This window comes from Mus pahari, chromosome 10 (genome assembly GCF_900095145.1).
Source record: "Mus pahari chromosome 10, PAHARI_EIJ_v1.1, whole genome shotgun sequence".
NCBI classification, from domain to species: domain Eukaryota; kingdom Metazoa; phylum Chordata; class Mammalia; order Rodentia; family Muridae; genus Mus; species Mus pahari.
In genome coordinates, this window is record NC_034599.1 from 108,149,112 (window position 1) to 108,174,111 (window position 25,000).

The 25,000-nt window shown below is 46.7% G+C and overlaps 1 protein-coding gene across 2 annotated transcripts in view; it reads left to right on the forward strand.

Annotated features, from left to right (window-relative positions):
* Positions 1-25,000, forward strand: part of Osbpl10 (oxysterol binding protein like 10) — a 244,858-nt gene that overhangs the window by 185,385 nt on the left and 34,473 nt on the right. For both annotated transcript variants that reach the window (XM_021207052.1, XM_021207053.2), the window contains one exon: positions 1,587-1,741. In XM_021207052.1, the coding sequence (XP_021062711.1) occupies positions 1,587-1,741 (155 nt within the window). The remainder of the gene's footprint in view (positions 1-1,586; positions 1,742-25,000) is intronic.

Below are 25,000 nucleotides of genomic sequence, written 5' to 3' on the forward strand. Positions count from 1 at the left end.
CTCTCCCTCTCTCTCTACACACACACACACACACACACACACACACACATACACACACACAGATACACAGACCCATTTTTGCTGCTATCTTATTTTATGTCTCTCTCTCTCTACACACACACACACACACACACACACACACACACACACAGATACACAGACCCATTTTTGCTGCTATCTTATTTTATGTCCACCAGTCAGATTCTCTCGGGTACTAAGGATTTAGGCCACTTCTGGACTTTTCTCTGAGCAAGTTCAGGAAGGACGCTGACAGACAAGATTGCTTTGAGGATGGAACACCTGAGACTTGAAGGATAAGTGAGCCCCTCCCGCAGCCTGTCTTACCTCCCATCATTTATCCCTGTTCATAGGTGGGGAACTGAATCTCCAGGCTGGGAGAAAGCTAAATGACCTATTTATCCACCTTGCCAGATTGGGGTAAAGAAATCCACCTGTGGGGATGGAGAGACGGCTTAGCCATGAAAGGCTAGGCTCACAACCAAAAATATAAGAAATCCACCTGTAATTATTCCCATCTTCATTAATAAGCTCAAAGATATCCCATGATGATGATAATAATAATAATAATAATAATAATAATAATAATAATAATAATATTATTACTGTAAAATCATATTGGAGGAGAAAATCTTTTCCCCCTCACAGGACAGGTTGAAGGAAGATCAGGAAAATTCTCTTAGCAGGCTGCTACTTGTAAGAATTATTTCTTGCAGGCTGGAGAGATGGCACAGTGGTTAAGAGCACCAACTGCTCTTCCAGAGGTCCTGAGTTCAATTCCCAGCAACCACATGGTGACTCACAACCATCTGTAATGGGATGCCCTCTTCTGGTGTCTGGAGACAATGACAGTGTACTCACATACATAAAATAAATAAGGCTGGAACAAGTGGGGCTGATGTGAGGTGAGGGGGGAAGAATTTTTTCTTGCTAGAATGAACCAGGCATTTTGGCCTATCAGGATTGACCTTCTTAATATACATCGCAGCTGGCCACAGGAGCAGCTGTTTGTGCCCAGCTCTCCTGAACTGTGAATAATAAACAATGTCTTTAATGTAAAATATTATAAATTATTTTTTCGAGTTGAAAATAACCATCGTTCTCTGATGTTGGTAAAACGCATTGTTCGGAGGTGACTCTGGTAAAGTGCTGGCCACACTAGGCTGAGGACTCTGGTCTGAGCTAGACACCCACATAAAGAGCTGTGTGGGTGCAGCAGTGTGTATCTGTAATGTTCGCTCTGAGGAGATGGAGACAGGTGGATTCCTGGAGCTCTTTCAGCTTCGATGAAGTAAGCTCCAGGCTCACTGAGAGGCCATGAAGATGAAGAAGTCAAAGTGAGCAAGACACTGTGTCTTCCCAGTCTGTGATGACCCTGGTCCTGATGCTGTAGGAAACTGTCTCTTATATGCACAGTCAGATACCTCCTTCAAAACAGACCACGCCATGTGTGACCCGGGGCCCATGTCACAAGGGTCCCCTCACATGACTAGGTTGGATATTTATTTCGCAACCTCTGAGTGTTTGCTTTGGAGACTACCTGGCGTCACTTTAGCTCTTTATTTCAGACAACATCCTGGGATGGCATGGGCCCACATCACATTCCACAGACCAACTGAAAAATGGGACCCTTGGCTCTCTACCCTCTGCCAGTGCCAACATAACATGGGCGATTCTACCGAACTCTGCAGAAGAGGAAAACAGCTCACAGCCGGAGCCAGAGGTAAGCGGAGGCCTTTCCCAGCACACCCATTGCTTGTGTTAGCACCTGTCCAGAGAGCGAGCGAGTACATTCATAACCTGCTCAGTGCTTTAAGAGGAGGCATGTTATCAAAAGCAAGAATCCCTTGGAGAGACAATCAGCTCCCTGCCTGCCTGAAACTCGCCCCTGTCCTTCTGTCTGGCAGCTGCCCAGAGCCAGTTGCCATTCTACCAATGAGGAGCCTCCGATTATGATTGAAATGAACTTCATTTTAACTTGAAGTGGGATAAATTCTAACAGACCCTAAAAGTGTCTAAGCATGCCTATTGGTATGATGGGAGCCGTTGTATGACCTCATGCCATTCCCCCGAGCTATGGCTTCTCCGTATGGTTCATGCTGTCCATGCTCCTGCCTCACAGCAGGCCAGGGGTGAGATGTCCTCATCTGCATTATATGCAGCAGACTCAGGCTGCACAGGGGTTACCCTGATCTATCTCAGAACAACCACCCTGGCAGATATTGACCACCTGGCAGATCCCAGCAGGGTGCAAGGACTCTACCACTTACCTGCCTGCCACATTCTGGTCCCTAATTCTGCCTCTAAGTGCCACATTCTGGTCCCTAATTCTCCTCCTCTGGAAGGAGCTGTCTTCCTCTTGCCGAATTTGTTGTGTGTCAAGAACGATGCATATGTATGTATATATTATAGTTTGATATGTGCATTCTCTTGAGAGATATCTTGAGTCAGGCTAAGGCCAGTTTGAATCATTTGTTAGGGATAGTTCTTAATCTCCATCAAAATCATTTTAGCCTGAAAGTTGTGGGAGACTCACAATATTCATTTGGAAAGGGCAAAAGTCCTGGGACAGCTTTTGCCACAAGATAGCTGTGGTGAACAGTTGTTCCTCTCCGAGCGTCACCGTCTGATACCCTTTGGCAGTGATTCAGTGGCATAGATTTCACAAAGGCAAGAGCCATCTGCTAACGAAAATCTCAGTCACTTCTTCAAGGGGCCTGAGCAGGGTTTGGAGTGAGTACAGTTGTGAACTTTGGCCTGTGACATGCAGCTGATGTGGGAGCTATAGCCAGTGTTGGCGACAGGATTGGGAGCCCTGTATCCTTCAGGAGACCGGGTTGGCTGGTGTTTGAGGGTGAATAATTACAAAAGCATTTTGAAAAAACACAACAGGCTGGCCATGATGTTGCACACCTGTAGTCCCAATACTTGGGAGGTGGAGGCCGAAGAAGCAAAAGCACAAGGTCAACCTTGGCTACATAGCAAGTTCTGGACTAGCCTGGGCTACATGAGAGTATGTTAATTAATAAATTCATTAATTAATAAAATTACAGAGCTATGAAGGTGGCTCAGTGGATAAAATTACCTTCCATACCAGACTGACAACTCGAGCTCAATCCTGAACCATGTAACTAAATGTGTAAGGAGGGGGCTAACCCCACAGAAATGTCCTCTGACCTCCACATGCTCACTGTGTTACACAAAACAATGCATTAAAAAATACATACCTATATACATCCAGTACCCTCCATTCACCCAAAGAAGAACTGTTGTGCTTGGAGCTGTGCACGCCATATGGTGCACAAAGCTTTACTCCGAAGAGAAACCGGAAGAGTAGAACTCTCCATCCTTTGTGACCATTTTAAAATTGACTTTTGTATTTGTGCAAATGCTACAGTGCACGTGTGGAGGTCAGAGGGCGTTATTTCATTCTTTCTACCATATGGGTCTCGGAGATTTACCTTGGGTCGTCAGGGTTGGCAGCAACCACTGAGTCGTCCTTCAGTTCCCATGATCCTTTGTGTTTATATTCTCATTCCCAGCCGCATTCCCAGGTACAGGGTCCCAGAGACTAGAGCCTAGTACACATGCTAGGGAGGTCTGGGGTACCCATGTTTTGTTGTATGGGTCCCTGTATGTTTCTTCTTCCTTTCCCAGGTAGCTGTGCCCTCTGTCCCCTAAAGGTAGAGGCCGGCCTGTTGTTTTTATTTAAGGCTGTAGGCTGCTTTATGCCACCCATCAGTAGCACTGACAGAAGATCATATCCGTTGTTCCTGCTCCTGAGGCTGGTGAGATGTCTGCCACCAAGCCAGAGTTCATCCCAGGACCCACAAGATGAACGGAGAGAACCATCTCTTCCATGTCGTCCTCTGACCTCCACATGGGATAAATAGCAGTTCTTAAAGATTAAATAAGGATGTGTGTGTGTGTGTGTGTGTGTGTGTGAGAGAGAGAGAGAGAGAGAGAGAGAGAGAGAGAGAGAGAGAGAGAGAGGGCTCCCACGCATGTGTGTGCCTGAGGATGTCAGTAGAGGGTGTCAGGTCCCCTAGAGCAGGCTTACAGGTAGTTGTGAGTCCCCTGACTAGGATGCTGGGAACCCAACTCTGGTCCCCCAAGGAAGCAGCGGGTGCTTTTTGCTGAGTCATCTCTCTAACCCCGCAGTAAAAAAAAAAAAAAAAATTACAAACAAAAAAATACTAAGTTCAGCTTTTAAAAAAAAAAATCATCTGAAAAAGAAAAGGTCTGGCTATTAATATGAACGAGCTGTGGATTTCTGGTCGCCACTGTTGCCTTGGTCCTTTTGTGAGAGTGATGTAAGATGCAGTCATGTGACCCCTTGAAGCAGAGCAAGGCTTACAGTGGTGGGATGGGCTGGTGATGGTTTTAGAGATAGAATTAAAGTTCTCTTACAAAGCTCCCTCATTTTTCCTCGGTGACAGCCCTGGCAGAGAATCCTCAAAATCCAAATGGCCAGTGGTTAGAAAGTAGTTTTCCTTTTGGATCAACATTCTTTGTCTTTTTCCTCCCCTTATTAGTTGACACAGTTAGCAAAACCCACCCTAGCTCTCCTGTCTGATGAAGCGTAGTGTGACCATTGTCTCCTCCTATACAGTCAAGAGAAAGCACCCCCAGGAGTGAAGGGAGTTTCTCAAGGCTGGACGCTCCGTCGGGTCCTCGCCTATGTTGGTATAGAGAATGTAGTTACTCCTGTGAGTGGTCCCTATTGAATTAATTTAAGGAACTGGGGAGATGGTTCACTTGGTAATGTGATGGTCACTCAAGCATGAGGGCCTGAGTTTGGGTCCCCAGCACCCGTGAAAAGCTGGCATGGTGGTGCACATCTGTATTTCCAGTGCTGGGAAGTAGAGACTGTAGGGCCCCTGGGGTTTGCTGGCCAGCCTGCATAGCATTGATGTGCCCTAGGTCCAGTGAAAGACTGGCTCAAAAATATAAGGCAGAAAGCACCAGAGGAGGATGCCCAACGCCAGGCTCTGGTGTCCGTGTGTCCGTGTGTGTGTGTGTGTGTGTGTGTGTGTGTGCTCACACACACACTCCCATGCTCCAGAACTCTGTTTAAGGATTGTAACCATTGTGCGTTAGCTTAAGGAAAGCATTTTCTTCTTGATTATAGCTTTGGTCATCCACTCTGCCTTCCAGAGTCATAATTAGGGTGCAGACATATGCCCGTCTCCTTCACTGGTTTCTTACTCACCATAAAACAACTTATGTATGGAGAAAACACATGCATTTTCTCTTTTACATTTATTTAGTGTGTGCTGGGGGAGCGGGACACATGCTGTGTGTAAAGGTAAGAGGACAGTTTGCGGTAGTCGGGTCTCCCCTACTGCCATGTGGGTGGCCCCAGGGATTTGAATTCAGGACATTGGGCTTTGTGGCAAGCACTGTTACCGCCCTGTGAGCCATTGTGCTGCCCTACACGCGCATCTCCAAACTTAGTTTGCTTAATTCCCAGCAGAACCAAAGCCCAGGAACCCACGCTGGAGAAGGGACTATGGTGCCCTGATGTGGAGTCCCGTGATCTGCTGGGGCAAGAACCGATTAAATGCTAGGAATGAAGTGGGCTTCCATCCTGGAATGAGTTAGGGGCCTAGTTTTATTTATTAGTGGAACAAATTTACGTTTCTATAACACTCTTTGAAATCCACATTTAGTTTGCAGAAGGTTTTATTCTGCCTCCTTTATCTGGGAACAGTGTGTCTCAGGACAGGCGGGCCGGCTGGGGCTCCTTGCCTTTGCTCTGTCTGTTGCTTAGTTTTCCCTGGGTGGATGTAACGGGACAGCTGTGCGCCCAGACAGGACACAGATGGAGGAAGCGATTCCATCTGGGTGGACGACTTAGTGAACCAGATTTTACAGCAACGCCTGAAGGGCCCCTTCATTGTCTCAGCTCTAGTTGGTTCTGCAAGGTGGTCCTACTGTGTGTTTTTAGAACTGTGTGAAATTTCCTGTGCATGGCAAGGTACTCCTTCCTGGCTGCCACCAGACTTCAGCCTCTCCCTTCCCATGGACCATTAGGCGAAATTCCAGTTCCGCAGGGCGGGCAGGGCACCTGTCTCTTTCGAGCATCACCCCAGTAAGTGCAGTGATTTAAATCATCTGGTTTTTAGTTTTTAAAAATTTAGGTTTTGGATAAGGAACAGAAAGGTAAATAAGCTCTTACTTCATGTGTAAGCAATGCATTTCCTCGTAGCCTTCTGCCAACTGAGCGGCTCTGGTTTCTGTAAATCCACATCTCTGCTGCAGGCTCTCCGTTACAGTTGTAAGCATGTAGCATCAGTGACAAGCTCAGGATATGTTTTTGTCTCAGTCCATTAGGGAGCATGAAGACTGTTGTAATGCACAGAATTATCTGGTTTGTTAACAGATCTGGAAATCACTGGGGGGAGGGGAGAACCAATCCAATTTCTCAATGTCATTTCCATGCCAATGCTTGTCTGGGACTCATATAGCAGTTATAGTTTATCCGTGACGCATGGGCAGGTGCTACTATATATATCATAAGAATATTTTTTACCCTACATATGAGCGACTTTAAAAATTGAGCTCAGGGCTGGTGGGGTGGCTCAGCAGAGAAAAGCCTGTGACCCGAGTGTGACTCTGATGGCAGAAGAGAAAAGGCGACAGGAGGTTCTCTCTGACCCCAGCATGCGCCCCTGCACCAACACACGCACAAAATAATGTAATGTAAATGTAAAGATCTTTGACAAACATATCTACTCATGATTTGACGTGTATCGTAGCTTTAATGATAAAATCTTAGGTTGTGACCGGAGAAAACTCTTGGTGGCTAGTAGTATTGCTGACCTTGCAGAGAACCTGGGAACCGCCTTCAGCACCCACACCAGGTAGCCCACACCAGGTAGCCCTCAACCGCCTGTGACTCCAGCTCCAGGAGATGGTGCCCTTTCTGGCCTCCGAAGGTACATGCTCTCAAATGCGCATAGCCACACACAGGTGCACAAATACACACACACACACACACACACACACACACACACAGAGCGAGACAGAAAGACAGAGACAGAGAGATAGAGAGAGAGGAATTAAATACAGCTCTAAATGTTTATAATTAGAAGTATAAAAGCGTTCTTGGAAAAGCAATAATCTAATAAAATGAGTTTTTAGAAGAATAAGGTCTCACTGTGTAAACCTGGGTGGTATAGCACTAGGTAGACCAGGCTGTCATCAAACTCGCTTTCCTGTCTCTGTCTCCTCTAAGTGCTGGGATGAAAGGCATATGCCACCACACATGCTCACAAAAGTTTATGTTGCTCACAAGGTCTGTCTTTGTAGCCCTGGCTGTCTTTGAACTCATTGTATAGACCAGCCTGACATCAAATTCTCAGAGATCCACCTGCCTCTGCCTCCTAAGAATTGAGATTAAAGGGGTGTTCCACTACATCTAGATCATAAAAGGATTTTTAATGAATACCATTTTCAGGTATTTTGACTTTATGTCTATAATTATAATTGAGTTACTTGTATCTCAGAAAACTTATTCTTGTCAACCTTCATATATCAAGAAAATGTTACAAAGCAATTATAAAAAGATTCTTTGTATTACTTTTCCAAATGTACTTAAAATCATACATCTTGATTAGCATAAAACATATTTATGTCTTGTTTTCTATTGCCTTTGAATACTAAGGAAAAATGTAAAATTTAATTTCTTTTTAGAATCTGTTTTAGAAGAAAATCCTTACTGAAATTTATGTAGCAAATAAAAATTTTTGTTACTTAACCAACTTTTATCGTATGCCTTAATGAATACTGCTTTACGTAAACACTAAGTGTACTTTGAAGTCTTTAGTTTCAATGTTTATTGTCCCTCTAGAGGACTTCCTTGAGAAGAACAGATATCCCTTAATGGTGTGCTCAGAACATTTTAATGTTCTGTGAAGCACATTCAATGTGCTCAATATTTCATTTTAATAGATTTTAGGAAGTTTAAGCGTACGGAAGTTTATATGGCTGGAAAGTATAGCTCTGTTGCATCTGTGAAACGATATACCCAAATTATCTCTATGGCAAAGAAAAGCTAAGCTCCTCCACATTCAGGCTTTGTTGTAAATCCTGTTCCTGGGTTTTAAACTGGCCTACCTGGGGCTGGCAGAACGGATTAGCGGGTAAAGGTGCTTGCTGTCAAGCCCCATGGCCTGAGTTCAAGCCCAGGCCTTCCAAAAAATTGTCCTCTGACCTCTGAATGGCAACACTGCGTGCCTGAATACACAAGATAAATAAATAAATTTTGGGCTAGGTGTGGTAGCACATGCTTTTAATCCCAGCACCTGGGAAGCAGAGGCAGGTGGATCTCTGTGAGTTTGAGGATAGCCCAATCTACATAGTAAGTTCTGGACCATCCAGTAAGACCCTGTTTTAATTTTTTTAAGTGTTCTTAATTAAAATTTATAAAACACTTAAGTGGTCTGCTGGTGTAGGACCCCCTCACAGGGACCCCAGGTCACAGGAGTCAGAGTGTCCCAAAAATCACGAGAGACCATCTTGTTGCAAACGCATGAGGCAGTTTAATGGCAGAGCTCTGGGACGATACCCATCTCACGCAGGAGACAAAGGAATCGACCACGAGGCTCAAAAGATAGGGGTTTTTATAGGAAAAGGGTCAGGGGTTGGGAGAAGTTGGCATGGCTGCACACGATTGGTTCATTTAAACAACCATATAGTTACAGGTCAGTAGGATAGTACATGTAAATTGAAGTATCAGCAATTCCGGGGGTCTGGGATAGTGGCTTGTGACTGGGTCAGCATGACCCTGGCCACCAGGTGGCCGATGAATCAGTCAGAATAGCTCAGACCAGTTTTTGTATTTTTTCTCTATTTTATCGCCATTCCCAGTCAACTTGACCTCAGGAATGCCTTAACAAGGGGTTTGCCTGGACATACCGGTGCTTGTTTTTGTAAGAGGTCCAGCTCCTGGCCTTCAAGGCCTGCCAGGACACGTTTACCACAAAGGGCCTATGGGTTTGTCTGCCTGAGCATGCCTGGATCTGCTCCAAGCCTTCAAGTTCCTAATGCTGCTCTATTTGTCTCATATTATTTGAACCTTGAATTTACACAATTTTCTTTTTCTTTTTTTTGAATCTAGTATCTTTTAATTTTTATTTATTTATTTATTTTTATTATTATTTACACAATTTTCTTTTAAAGTTACATGAATCCCAGGCCTTAAATTTCATTTCCCTTCACTGGCTAGTTTTGTGTGTCAACTTGACCCAAGCTCCTTTCATAGAGAGGAGCCTCCCTTGAGGAAATGCCTCCATGAAATCCAGCTGTAAAGCATTTTCTCAATTAGTGATCAAGGGTGTGTGTGTGGGGGGGGTGCCCATTGTGAGTGGTGCCATCCCTGGGCTGAAAGACCTGGGTTGTATAAGAAAGCAAGCTGAGCAAGCCAGGAGAAGCAAGCCAGTAAGTAACATCCCTCCATGGCCTCTGCATCAGCTCCTGCTTCCTGACCTGCTTGAGTTCCAGTCCTGACCTCATTTGGTGATGAACAGCAGTATGGAAATGTGAGATGAATAAACCATTTTCTCTCCAACTTGCTTCTTGGTCAGGATGTTTGTGTAGGAATAGAAACCCTGACTAAGACAAGTGGCATCTCAGGTTCAGTAGCCATCCTTTTAATCCCTGCATTGCATTTAGACTGAGATGGTGTGAAGAGGAAGAGGACTAAAGTTTAAAATTGTTCATAAGCTTACATGGGCAGACATACACAGAAAAATGTTTCAATAGACATGCTAATAATTGCAATGTTAAGCTGAGACAGAGGAAGGGGGAATCACCTTACGTTTAAGACCAGCCTGGGCTCTGGAATGCAACCTTATCTTAAACAAAAACAAAACAAAACAAAACAAAATCTCCGTAATAAAATAGAGTCAGAAACAGACTGAGTCTAGACTAACATGCAAAATAACATGCAAGAACAACTATACAGGTCTTAAACATGAAGGCACGAGGCAGCGTTCTCCTGGGAGCCTCATGAACTCCGTACGTTCCATGCCTATGCAGATTACAGTAGAGGTGACTCCAAAACTATACTCAAATTGAAATGCAGAGAGATAGACTCCCTGGGAACGTTAATCCTGTAACCTTAATTGCACAGTGTGGGTAGACTAGCTGGAATCGGACAGCTGTGGGTTCAGAGAGAGACCCTGCCACAATAAAGCAGAGAGCAGCTGGGCTGGGAGAGAGGACTCAGGGGTTAAGAGCACTGGCTGCTCCTACAGAGGACCCGGTTCAATCCCCCGCACCCACGCAGTGATTCTCAACCACCTGTGACTCCAGTTCCAGGGGATTTTCTGACCACCATGGGTACTGCATATGCCCATGGCATTCATGCAGATGAAACACACATATAAAGTAAAAAAAATAAATAAATAAATAAAAATAATTTAGGAAACAGTTGAAGGAGACACCCAGTATCTAGACCAAGGGAGTTAACCAGGAACTTTGGCGATTATAAAACTAGAGTAGTCTTTGTAGATAAGACTAGGTCAAAATGTAAATGTCCCCTAGCCTTTTTTTTTTTCCACCTTAGCTAATTCACCAATAATGCATTATAGTTTTCTTTCCCGAAAAGGTGAGAAAAAGTGAAGGTGACCTGGGTAAACATAAAACCCCAGTGGCACCAAGAGTTTCCAAATATCTCATCTGCAGGGCTCAGTCACCACAGGAAACCTCTCAACCAGCCTTCTCCCAGATAGCCATGGTCCCCTGGGAGAATGGAGGGGACCAGCGTCACTCGAGTGTGTGGGATTCTTGCCCCCAGCTGGCCCAGTGAAGCCGGGCAGCCAGGCTTCCAAGTTCGTCTGTGCCATTGTAAGCTTCCCTGTATTTTCCAGTGAGATTGGGGAATAGGATTTGGTAAAGAAAAACGGACCAGCTTGTGGTTTGGACTGGGTCAGCCTTACCACTTATTTATTAAACGTTTTTCCTTTTATTGATGGCATGTGTATGGGTCATGTGTGCAGGGTCATGCACAAACATTCAGGTGTCCACAGAGGCCAGAGGGTAGCTCTTGGAGTTGGGGTTACAGGTATTGTAAGCTGCTGTGTGGGTGCTGGGAGCTAAACTCAAGTCCTTTGGAAGAGCAGCCAACACTGGTTCATCTTTCCAGTCTGATTGTTTATGGGGCATTGTCAGCCAGAGGCCGGCAGACTTTTCTGTGTGGTAGCTCATTTGGTCCTTCCCTGTGAGAAGGCAGGAAAGGCCACCGGTGCTCCATCTCCCTTGTCCTTTTCAAAAGTTCCTGCACTCTGAGTATGGAGGGGTATGTCTCTCTTTACAGTTTCACATATCCCCTCTGCCACCCACTCCTGCCCCAGCTGGCTCTCCCTCCCAGTCTGGGCTCAGCTCGGTAAGCCAGAAAACGGCTTGCGGACTTTATCTTTGTGGTACTGGGGATTGAGTCCAGGGCCTCGTATGTGCCTGGTAAGAACTCTGGCTCCGAGCTTCACTTCAAAGTCCATATAGTCAACCTTTGAAGATACCCTCAATAGCCCATAATCTGTAGGCCCATAATCCCAGCTACTCAGGAGGCCGAGGCAGGAGCATTGGGTCAGTCTGGGTTACAGAATGAGTTTAAAAACGGCCTAAGAACTTAGTGAGAGCCTGCCTCAAAATAAAAAGCAAAAAGTAGTATACGGCTTGGCGGTGAAGCATTTGCTAAGTGAGGATAAGAATAAGGCTTGCGTTCAATCCCAAGAACTGAAAAAATGAGATTTTTTTTTCAAATCCTCCATGAATAACCTTCAGAGAAACAATAAAGGGTAGGGTTGCATGGGTTTTGAGGAACAAATATTCCATTCTCAGAGTAGCTCACATTTTAGCATTAGATCAGTAAAGACAGGGTAGCCAAGGATGACCCTGAACTTGTGAGTCTACTGTTTCCTCCTCCCATGTGATGGAAGGCAACAATCCAACACCACTGTAGCTTGCAGGGCCTCACACACATCAGGCAAGCGCTTTGTCCATGGAGGCCTGCAGGACTTGACATCTGGCAGCCCATGAGTCTCTTACCTACATGCATGGCTGGGTTCCCCACTATTGCTTTGGGAGTCTCCATTCATGCTTCCCCCTCAAGGTCCTCTTCCTCTCTGCTCCCACGTCTTCCCTCCTTTCTGTATGTGGGGATGATGTCAGCCCTCTTAGCCAGGCATTGCTTTAACCAGAGGAACAGAATATGGCCATGGGTTCTAAATCATTCCCTGGCTGGCAGCAAGTGTCTGAGGGGCTTAATGGAGTTTGGTCCTGGGTCAAGTGAATCTTTGGGGAACCTCTCTGTGCCCCCTACCCCTTGGGACAGTATGGTTTTGTGACGTAATCTTGCATCAAAGTGCTGGGAACACAGTCACCTTGGATTTTGTCCATTGTGAGCTGTGACCTTATGAAAAGTCAGGCATCAAGAACAACAATTCCTGCCCCCTGGCTGCAGTCCCCAGAGGAGTAAGCTCCCTGACACCAGTGAATGAAAAGGACTTTTTGGTTGCCCACTTTTGTATACAGTGTCCCCCTCTTTCCCTGCTTCCTCCTTTTCCTCTGCCTCAGCCCTGTGGCCTGGAACACAGCCGTGAACAAGAGGGGAAGCGCTGAAGAGATTGTAGCGATGTGGTAGGCAACATTTCCTACTGTTGAGTGTCCTTGCTGTAACCCTCCATAAGCCCCCAGCCTCACCGCTTTCCCCTAACCCTTGCTGGCCTGGGCCTATCGGGGTCCTGGCAGCAGAGAGGAGCCTCCCACCCACTGAGTAGCTCACATTTTTATTTGTCCATGATGAATAAGTATTCCTGAAGTGATTTATAGGCTGGCTCTCGTCACATTCACTTTTCAAAGATGGAAAGTCGGCACTCAGCGATTTATGATCTCAGGGAAAGAACATTACGGGAGAAAAGAGCCAAGTGTTTTTCTGTCTCAACTGCAGGCTTTGCCTGATTCAATCAATGAAGGCCTGTGTCCCCCTTTCGAAGTTTGAATTGAGTTCTATAGCATTGCAGGACCTTTCTGGGTGCTAAATCATAATTATAAATTTGGGGGGGGTTGAGGCACGGAGGTAGCTGGGAGCACATAGGCAGGAAGCAGTGTGTATGTGTGTGTGTGTGTGTGTGTGTGTGTGTCTGTGTGTGTGTGTGTGCACACGTGTGTGTGAACTGGGGACTATTGTGAGTTCCAGCAGGTGTTGCTCGTAACGTGGGAATAATAGAACAGCCACTTCATTTATTACCATCTAATGATTTTGTGTGTGCACATGTCAGTGGTGTGTGCTGAAGCTCACGTGTGGGGGTCAGCGGACAGTGTGCAGAACTCGGCTCTCTCCACGTGGATCTCTGGGGTTTGAACTCGGGTCGTCAGGCTTGGCACTTAGTGCTTTTTCCGGCTGCGCCATCTTGCCCATCCCAGCATGGCCTCTTTTCTAGCATCTGCACATCCTTCCCCCACTGCCAATCCTGTCCTCACCACTTCAGGACCATATCTGGCTCTGCGGATGGTATAGCCAGAGCTGAGTTGGGGGGTCGGCTCTGTGAGGAGCGAGTCATCGGGGGGGCTCACGGGATGCTCTGTCACCGACTCCTCCCTTCTCTAATGTGCATTCATTCCCACCCCTTACCCCTGGGTCCTTCCTTCAGTTTCTCACCATGCACAGCTCTGTGCCACTTGCACACCATCCTCTCTGTGTTTCTGCACACGGGTGCACATATGTATTTGTGTATCTATGTGTGGGTGTGGGTGGAGGTCAGAAGACAGACTTAGGAGTCATTTTCAGGTGCTATTCACCTTGCTTTTTGAGACAGCATCTCTTATTAGCCTTGATCTCACCAAGTAGCCGAGGCTGGCCGGCCAGGGAGCCCCAGACATCCACCTGTCTCTGCCTCCCAGTCTAGGATTACAAGACTGTACAACAATGCCTGTCTTTCTTTTTTTTTTTTTTTTTGACTTGGGTACTGGGGCTTAAACTCAGTCCTCAGGTTGCAGAACTAGCACTTTACCAACTAAGTCATCCCTCCCAGCCCCGACTTCTGCATTCCTTCCTCTTTATTGGTTCTCATAATCCTAACTCAAAGCCTCCTCACTGGTATGAATAAGATGCAGAAGTCAGCTACCCGAAGGAAAAGGAATTCCTAAACATGGGTGGAAATGGAACTCTGTCAGTCAGGCCCACGTAGGGCCTCATTATCCAGCCCCAAACCCCTTCCTGCGTCCTCTCAGCGGAGCTGGTTTTCCTCCCGAAAGAATGGGAAAGGGGCATATGTTTGGTCTCTGCAGTTTTAAAATGAGTAAATCTCAGCTGAGGGGAGTTCAGACAGCAAATTATTGGTCATGCAGACATGAAGATCCGGGTTCTGTCCCCCAAGAAGCCACATAAAAGAGACAGGTGTGGGGGTTACTCACCCCAGAGCTGGAGAGGGGAAGACAAGTGGATGCCTGGGCCTTACTTACTAGTAGGTCACCCCAGCCTCTTTGGCTCTTGAACAACAACTGAGACAGGCCTCTGCATACACATACATGCATTCTCTTTCTTTCTCTCTCTCTCTCTCTCTCTCTCTCTCTCTCTCTCTCTCTCTAATAATCACACACACACACACACACACACACACACACACACACACAGGGTGGGAGTAGGGGTAATATCGGATTTGACCAGGATGACTGCCCAGCAGGTAAGAGCACTTGCCATTCATCCTGACAACCTAAGTTTGATCCCTGGAGCCCCCGTGGTGGAAGGAAAGAGCCCACTTCATCGAAGGTATTAAATCTCAACTCATTATATTATAAAGATATTTTTACCCTGGAAATAGATAAACTCAGGAATGACCTCCTTTTTGGACAGGCTGTTTTGGATTCAGATGTCTGCTTTCCAATGAGGTGCCTCCCAGGACGCGGGGCCAGCTTGTCGTTAGAGGAAATGCATCGTGTAATTCAGAGAGAACGAGGCCTTTGGGGGATGTATACCTTTCTCATGCTGGTCGGTTTCCCGTATGGTGTGAGAAGGAGCTAGTCTGTTGGCCTGTGTCCAGGGAGATGCCTTTTTGAGCATTGAACTTTCCCTCAGAGTGGTGTCTCTTACAGAAACCATCACTGTGGGGATGCGCTTGGCCACTGCAGCCATCACTCTATGAGGTTAGTGAGTGGGGGCTCTTAGTGTCCTGCAGAAGGGAAGTCGCTCTCAAGGGCTCTGAGCAAGCATTGCAGAGGTTATATACGCTCAAGTTCCCGCCTCATAACAGCTGGGTATATGTTTCCATGTGTGTAGGTTGCATGTATGTGTATGTGCAGGTGTCTGAGCCTGCGGGACCATAGACTGGCATCAGGGGTCTTCCTTGGTCATACTTTACCTTATATATTGAGGCAGGCTCTCAGTTGAACCCAGAGCTCACTGATCGGGGTCTAGTCAGCCGGCTTGTTCTGGGGATCCCTCTTCCTACCTCCCAAGGGCTAGAATTGCATGTGGAAGTGTAGCTGCCCAACATTTCCATGGGTGCTGGAGATTCACACTCCTGTCCTCACTCTTTTGCTGCAAGCCCTTTATCCCCTGAGCTACCCCCCAAGCCCCCGCCAGCCCCCAACAACACTCTTTGTTTCAAAATCTTTGAGAGCACGGTTCCTTAAAGAAGCAGTCAATCCATGGGGCGTAAGACACCATGTGACAGCCTGGAGTGGTGGTATAGCCCTGTAATCCCTAGTTTTGGGAGGTGGAGGCAGGAGGATCAGGAGTTCGGGGCCAGCCTCGGGTACATATCAAGTTTAAGGCTACATGGTAACATTAGAAAGGACGGAGCCTGTTTGACAGTCCCTTGCCATCTTTAGAGGACATATGGGGTGATCAGCAAAATAACTGCATGTCTGAAAATGTAGGAATGAAGTGTCAGTTGCCTCTCTCTTCTGACATGCATTTGGGTATAGAAGTGTCTCTTTAAGTTGCTCCTAGGTGAGGGATCAGCATGGTGGTGTCTTTCTCCTCTCCCATGTACGGAGAATGACAGGGCCCTTGAGGCCAAATCCATTCGTGCCTGCCAAGGAATGTGAGCATGCACTTGATAAGAGGTAACAGCGCCGATTCTCCATCTAGAGGTTCCACATTTCCACTCAGCAGGAACCCAACCATATTAGAACTCCTGTTTAGCCTCCTTGCCTTACCTGTTTGTGGATATTAAGTGGGTTGGGTATTCTGGGTTCCCGAGGCCCAGTGGTCTGACAGGCGTAAACACCTACAGCCAGTTTTGTAGGGTGTGTGTCATCAAAGGGCTTCTGTCCTAATCCTTTGTTGCTTTGATAAAGCACACCGACCAAAAGCAACTTGGGGAGGAAAGAGTTTATTGGCCTTATATTACCAGTCTACCATCAAAGGAAGTCAGAGCAGAAACTCAAGGCAGCAGCCTAAAGCAGAAACCATGAAGGGACGCTGCTTGCTGGCTTGCCCACAGTGGACTGGAGCCCTGCTACATCAATGAAGACAAGCTGCTTCCTCACAGACATATTCACAGACCAACCTGATGAAGGCTTTTACTCAGCTGAGACTCTCAGGCGATCCTAGGGTGTGTTGACAGTTACCACGGATACAGCTTTACTTACTAACTAACGTAGGCCAACATGCTTCCTTCTGCATAGCTTTTTCGTTTTGTCATAAAGAGTGTATGGTTTTCCTTGTCTTGATGGCTTTTCTAAGATTCCTACCCTCCTCCTCTACCAGGCCAGTGAGCAGTGCAGATCCGCCCTGATCCCCTCACACACGCTCAGGTGTGCAGCCATAGCGACTTCACAGCTTGTCTTAGGTGAATTCAGTTGAAGAATCCAGGGCGTAGAGAGATGAGCTCGTGACTTGTGTGGGCACTGTCACCTTGGCTCTTCCAGTCTTCCCTGTGCCCTTGGCTTGTGGCCCTTTCCTGGGTCTGGAGACCCAGATTTCCTTGCTTCAGCAAGCCTGCCTCCTTCCTCCCCACTCTTTGGATATGGGTCTCAATAGCCTGTGCTGACCAAGTAGACCTTGAATTTCTCATCTCCCTGACAGTTGTACAGTACCAGCCCTGGCTTGCTCAGTGCTGGGGATAGAACCCAGGGCTTCTTGCATGCTAGGTTAACGCTCTACCACTATGCTACATCCACAGTTGCCTCTCTTTCATTTGCAACTCTGATTCTCCAATGCCTTGTAACCTAAAATCCAGTCTGGCTTGGAGGTGGGGGTGGGGGTGGGGTCATGGATACCCAAAGCCTCTTTCAGTGTGCAAAGTCGATCCTGATCACCAGTATGTTAATGTACTGTGCTAGTGAAGCCAGAATTGACCCTGGCTCAGAAAGGAGTCTGTCCATAAATGTCTCCCCTTGAGAAAAGCAGTCAGCTCAGCTCAGCTGGACTTGTTCCTAGAAGAAAGAAAAGAAGAAGAAAGAAAAACCTAGCTTTGATTACTTTTCTTTTTACACAGTGAAGTTCTTTTTAAAGTTGTTCCTCAGTCTGCCATGGCTTGTCACTCCCATCAACGGCCTCTCCCTCCGATAGCCTCAGTGGTAACCTAGATACAAAGCCATAACTGTCTTCGACAGTTCATACTGCCTGCAGTTGGCAGGAGAAGGGAGGGTTTTTAAAACTCTTGCAAGACCTTGAGCTCAGCTAATCCGGGCCTTGCCTAGCATCCAGGGAGCCTTGGATTGGGTCCCAGCACTGTCTACACTGGGCATGCTGGTATATTCCTAACATCCTAGCACAGCAGAGGTGGAGACAGGAGGATCAGAAGTTCAACGCCATCCACAACTACATAATAAGGTAGAGACCAGCCTGGGCTCTTAACCACATTGATCAGCTCTAGCACGGAACTTGTAGGGGAGTCAGGGGTGAAAAGTTTTGACCCTTACCTCTAGCAGGTGTGACTCTCCTGGGAGATTAAACAGGAAACCCAACTCACTAACATTTGTTCAAAAAAAAAAAAAAAACTTTTCAAGGGGGCTGGAGGGATGGTTCAGTGGTTAAGAGCACTGACTGTTCTTCCAGAGGTCATGAGTTCAATTCCCAGCAACCACATGGTAGCTCACAACCATCTACAATGGGATCTGATGCCCTCTTCTGATGTGTCTGTAAACATCTACAGTGTAGTCATATACATAAAGTATATAAATAAATCTTTTAAAAAAAGAAAAACCTTTTCACACTATAGATAATGTCCTATGGCTTCTTAGTTTGTTTGTTTGTTTGTTTTTTAATTGACAAGGTCTTACTGTGTCACCTTGGCTAGCCTGGAACTCCCTACATAGACCAGGCTGGCCAACCGAAGAACTCACAGAGATCCACCTGCCTGTGCCTCCCAAGTGGTAAGGCATGTGTCACCATCCCTGGCTTTCTCACCCTTCGTGGCCTTTAACAGTGTATGCCAGCTCTCTCCCCATGCCCACACGACACCTGTGGGTCATTCATGCAGCTACACAGCTTTTTATCAGTCCATATAGCTTCCTGCTTTGTGAAAATGGCTCCCACTTTATTAAACCTGAGTGATTTAATCAGGCCCCAGGAGGAGAACTGAGGTGTCCTGCTTTCCCTAAGTCATTGTCATGCGAGCCTTTCTTCCACAGAAGAATGTTCCAGCAACTGAACATAAACTCTAAGTAATACACACAACAGTGTGGTAACCAGTAGACTGTGCTGAGTTCAAATGGACGTTCTCCCTCACTGCAAGGAGCCCTCTCCCTCTGCCAGCAGAGAACACACATCAAAGCCGGACCTGGTGGTTCAAGTCTCTGGGAGGCTTAGGCAGGAGGATGGATGGGAGTTTGAGACCAGCCTGGACCCTCATTCAGAACAAAACATAGGACAAACAGATAACAAGAATGTAATCTCCTGGACTGGTGAGATGGCTCAGTGGGTAAGAGCACCTGACTGTTCTTCCGAAGGTCCAGAGTTCAAATCCCAGCAACCACATGGTGGCTTACAACCATCCGTAACGAGATCTGACTCCCTCTTCTGGAGTGTCTGAAGACAGCTACAGTGTAGTTACATATAATAAATAAATAAATCTTAAAAAAAAAAAAAAGAATGTAATCTCCTCCAAAACCTAATGCAGAGGAATTACCTTTGTTACTGTCTTTTTAGGGGAGAAACACAATCATATTTTTACATATGTCTTTATAATTATGAATAAAGTTTTAGGCCTACTTTCACATATTTATTAACCACTTGACTTTGTTCATTTTCTTGCTTTTTCACAACTAGTTATTCAGCAATGCTGGGGCTCGAACCCCAATTCTCAGGGAGCTACAGACACAGGTCTTGTCTTTGGATTTTATTCTTTCCTGTCGGGTTGTCTGCTACATTCTGGTTGATGTTTTCTAAGAATTCCTTTAATTGTTTGAAAAAGTATTTTATTTTATTATGTGTATTTGTGTTTTGCTTACATGTATGTACTGTGTGTGTGCCTGATACTAGGGAGGCAGAAGGGGGCGCCAGATGCCCTAGAGCCAAAGTTACAGACCATTTTGAGCTGCCATGTTGAGCTGGGAATTGAACCCAGGTCCTATGGAGGAGCAGTCAGTGTTCTTAACCACTGAGCCATCTCTCCAGCCCTCTTTTACTTTTTTAATGTTTTAAAATGCAACTTATTACTGTGTGCATGTGTTGTACGTGTGTGTGGCCCACATGGGGAAGTCACAGGACAACTTTTGGGAGTCTGTTCTCTATATGAAATCATGTGGATTTCAAGAATTGAACTTTGCTGGGCAGGTTTGCACGGTGAAGTGTTTTTGGTAGCTGGCATCCCCTTGCTCCAGTTTTTAATACACTAAAGCTGGAAGTTTGTGGTAAGGCGGATCAGCTGCATTTAGGGTTTGCTTGTTCCTAAAAGTCAGACGCAATGATCACAAGGATCAAAGTTACCTCTGAAAGGGATTTGGTGTGACAGTCCCAAGAATGGGTGGGCTTCAAAGCTAGGTCTCCTTGCAGCCTTGTATAACCTGACTTAACTTCAAATTAAGCTCCAGGGTTTTCCGTGTCGGTCAGGAACAGGAAACTAAAGTGAGCCAGCTGGACAGGGACATGGTGGCGGGCAGGTGGACATGGTGGCAGACAGGGACATGATGGCGGGTCTTTGTGGAGTTATGGGAGTCTCGGGCTACACCCCTGGGACCCTCTGGCCAGAATCCCCCTGTCCACTCCTGAGGCGACCTTGCTCCCTGCTCACCACCCTTCTCATTGGCTCCAGGCCTTGCTCAGAAGCAGGTAGCAACTATCGAGGCAAATTTGTAAGGTTCCATTTGGACCTACAGCTTCATCTAGGGTCTGATGCTGTTCGTTTTCATCCAGTTTATCAGTTAAAAAAAAATAGTTTTGTGTGTGTGTGAGGGGGCGGGTGAGGCAGAGGGAGGGAGGGAGACTGGAAGGGAGAGATCAGATTTGAGCATCCTTTATCTACTTCTCTGTACCTTGGGATTTTGTTCAGGTTTTTTTTTTTTTTGAGGCAGGGTTCCCCCCAGCCTGAAATTTACCTATAGGCTGGCTGGCCATCAAGCCCCAGAAACCCTTCTGGTATTCCAAGTGTATGCTGTCACACCTGGCTTTTTATATGGGTCAGGGGTTTGGACGCAGGTCCTTCTGACTGTGGAGTAAACATTCTAACCACTGAGCTAGCTCCTCAGCCCCTAGAAAAATAGTCATTTCTAAAAAGTGACCCTTGATGAAAGAAGTTACACTTTTTTTTTTAAAAAAAGGCCTTGAGTTATGGATGATAAAACAAAAATATCAATTAACTGTCAGTTTCAAAGGAAGTGTTGTATACTCTGTGTGTGTGTGTGAAAGAGAAAGACAGACAAACATCAGAGACTGAAAAAGAGAGAGAGAGATTGAGAGAGACACATAGAGAGACATCAGAGAGAGAGAGAGAGAGAGAGAGAGAGAGAGAGAGAGAGAGAGAGAGAGAGAGACTGATTACCTGGAGCCAGAGTTACAGGTACAAGAGGTTGGGAGCTCAGGGTCATGGGTTCTGGGAACAGAACTTACTTGGGTCTCTGCCAGAGCAGAGTGTGCTCTTAACCACTGAGCCATCTCTACAGCCCCTGGATTACATTTAGACCTTAAAATCCTCGGCCCTCCCTCTCAGCCGAGGGCGATAATCTCAGTCTTTCTGATTGTGGATGCTGTCATTGTACCTTAGTGGAGGTACAACTGAGGACAATGAGAGCTGCCTCACAGACTTCCCCTGTGACGTCTTCCCTGAGTGAAGCACTGGAAAGCAGGGCAAAGCGGCAAAGAACAGGCCCGTGCCAGTTTTTAAAGCAGAGGACCTAGCAGGCCTCGCTTCGGTTTTGTGGCAGTGGGTAACACGAAAACATATGAATCGCTGTAGTTGCTCTCTTACATTATTTGCTCAACTCACATTTAAATAAAATGTCAGAGAAATCCGCATCACTGGGACCTAGAAAAATATACACATACGATGCAAATTAAAAAGCAGAGAAAAATGCCTGTTCAAGACAGCAGCGCTAAGTGGGAGTTAGAATTCAGAGTCCTAATGGCCATTACTGGGACTGTTTTGTTTAAGGTTGCTTTTTCCTTTTTTTCCCTTTTCCTCCCTGAGAATCCCTGGAGCTCGGGAGCTCAGTGGGCAGAGTGCGTGTTGTGTGAGCCTGGGAGCCAGAGTTCAGAGTTCAGCATCCCTGCAAAGAGCTGACTGGCAGGCAGCATGTGCCCATCACCCTGGTCCTGGGAAGTCAGAGGCAGGCGGCTCCCTGGGGAGGGGGGGGCGGGACCCTGAGGAGTGAGTGGGGATGTCCAGTCTAGGTAAAATGAGCTTTAGGTTTACTGTGAGAGACCTTGCCTCATAAAGTAAGGTGGAGAATGAGAGAGTGAGACACTTGTCATTGCTTCAGACCTCCATGTGTACACAGGTAAGCACATACATGTGCGTACATACAGTCACAAAAACACACATATACAGGCACAAGTGTGTATACACACACATACCACACACATCACACATATATACCACACGCACATACCACACACAGACACATACACATACCACACACAGATATACACACAAACACACATACAAACACATACACATAGACACACATATAATCACACATACCACACACAAACACATACAGTCACACACACACACACACACATGTGCCACACACAGACACATCACACACATGCCACACACAAACACATACAGACACATACATATAACATACACACCACATACAAACACAGACATCTACACATAACACACCACACACATATAAACCATACACAAACACATACAGTTACACATACATGTACCACATACAGACACACCACATACAAACACGTACAGATACATACACATAGCACACACACCACATACAAACACATACAGACATCTACACATAACACACCACACACATATAAACCATACACAAACACATACAGTTACACATACATGTACCACATACAGACACACCACATACAAACACATACAGACATCTACACATAACACACCACACACATATAAACCATACACAAACACATACAGTTACATATACATGTACCACACAGACACACACCACATACAAACACATATAGACACATACACATAACACACCACACACACATATCACACAAGCACATATAGACACATATACATACCACACACACACATACCACACACAAACACATAATAGGCACATATAACACACACACACACACACACACACACACACACACACACACACACACTGGAGTTTATTTTCTCTCCAATGCTTCTTCCTTGATTTGTTGATGTTTCTGGAATTCTGGATGAGATACTAGGGCAGGAGGCTTGCCAAGAGTTTTCAAGGTCAGCTTGCAGTACATAGTAAGTTCCAGACCAGCCTGGGCTACATAGCAAGACCCTTTTCTCAAGAACAAGGGAAGCAAAGGAGAGAAGATGGAAAATAGAGAGGGAGGAAGAGAGAGGAAAGGAGAGGAAGGAAAGATGGAAGGAGAGACATGCTAAACAGGTCCAGTTACAGCAGAGCCATCTTTAAGAAATGTCACCTGCATTTAGTCTCCCTCTGCCTGTGGTGCACAGTCAGTCCTCAACTTCAGGAAGCAGGGGACAGCATCCGGAGGTCCCACCTCATGACACAGGGTTTACATTTACTGGCTTTCTGCTCCTCTGAGGCCAGGCTGCCTCCTTCCTGGCAGTGACTGCGGTCTGGGCGAATGCTCTCATTGAAGGGTTCCCGATGAGCCTTTCTCGTTTCGCTGTTTAGGACAGTGTCCCTGTGGATCCGAAGAACAGTAAATGCCTTCTGCTTGTAGTGACTTGTAAATCATCACTATCGTGCCGTGTGCATGGCTGCTGGTTATCTCCTCCCTCACTTTGCACTGGGAAGGTCTGGTGGGAAATCCCAGCGGGAAGGCAAAGAGGCCTGCAATGCCCGGATAGAAAGACGGTCAGAGCAGAGTGGTCACCTGGAGTAGCTTGGCTAAAACAACTCAGGCTCCCTGTCCAGTAAGATTGCTTTCTGCATCGGCTATGGGGTCAAGTGAAATTTCTAGAACCTGGCCTAATGTCAAAGAAACAGTCTACTGACTTGTGTGCTGTGGGAAAACGCGTCTTTCTGGCTCACCTTAGGATGGGGCCCAGAGCCAGGTCCTTGAAGGTTACTAGGGACTGAGCTTGGGCTGTCCCCTCAGTCACAGTTGGACCAAGATTAGGGTGTAGGATGCCTTTGTCCACAGCTGCTCCAGCCCTGTCGCATTGGGGTGAGAATCCCCTTCTCTTCCTAACACAGGCTCTGCAAGGCTGGGGGTGGGGGTGGGGCTGCTGTGCACTGGGTCTGGAGGTGGGTTTTCCGAGGTGAAAAGTTCGAGGCTCCACAGTGATGTCAGCATGGCTCGTATCATTGACAGGAATTTGCATATAAAGTGGTAACATTTGTCAGAACCTGCAGAATTGTGTGCTGAGATCTGTCTACAGTACCAGGCACAGAACAGATAATTGCAGTTCACTTAGAATAAAAACCCAGGCAAGCAAGCACAGACAATCACTGCACGTGCAGAAGAAAGAACATAGGCCCCAGCTTAGTCCAAACCCCTTGTAGAGCAGGCTCTCATATAGCCCAGGCTATACCTAAAGACCAACTTAAATATTCTGCCTCTGCTACATGAGTGCTGAGATTCCAGAAGCCATTACACCCAGTGTGACTGCCACTCTGATGCAGGGGACCTGGGTGGGGGCAGTCACACACTATTCCTTCCCACCATGCAGCACTTCTGTTTTTACTCCAGTCCTCTGCTTTCATGGTGCCGCTCCTGGCCCTGCCTGCTCCTGGCCCTTGGCCCTGCCTGCTCCTGGCCCTTGGCCCTGCCTGCCCCTGCCCCTGGCCCTTGGCTCTGCCTGCTGCTGGCCCTTGGCCCTGCCTGCCCCTGGCCCTTGGCTCTGCCTGCTGCTGGCCCTTGGCCCTGCCTGCCCCTGGCCCTTGACCCTGCCTGCTGCTGGCCCTTGGCCCTGCCTGCCCCTGGCCCTACCCACTTTAGTGGTCAGCCTCATAGCTACATGATTTGTGGGTGAAGCCAGGCGAGTTAGCAGTTAGCGGGAGCGCATTCTGAAAGAATCACACACTTAGCCTTTAACCCCAGTCTCTGTGCTTGCTTTCTGAAGAAAGGGGGCTCCCATGGGCAGGAGTGGAAGGAATTACCCAACGTAAGGCCCATGCTCATTCTGTCTGTGGCTAAAGAAAGCCAGCGCCCTGTTCCATGCACTCAGGGTTACACAGGACAGAGCCAATTTTAAGTGGTAGAGTTCCTGTGTGAACCCTTAGACGCCTGCCCCTTTGGGTCACGTTCAGGATAACATTGTGTTATCCTAAACTATTTCATGCCAGCCTGTTTCTCAGGTGGGGCATTTGCAAAATTGCCTTTTGTGTTTGGGATTTAAATTTCGCAGCCATCTACTCCAGATAAGCTCTATGTGACCATTGAGCTGGGCATGTGGGCATTCTGAGG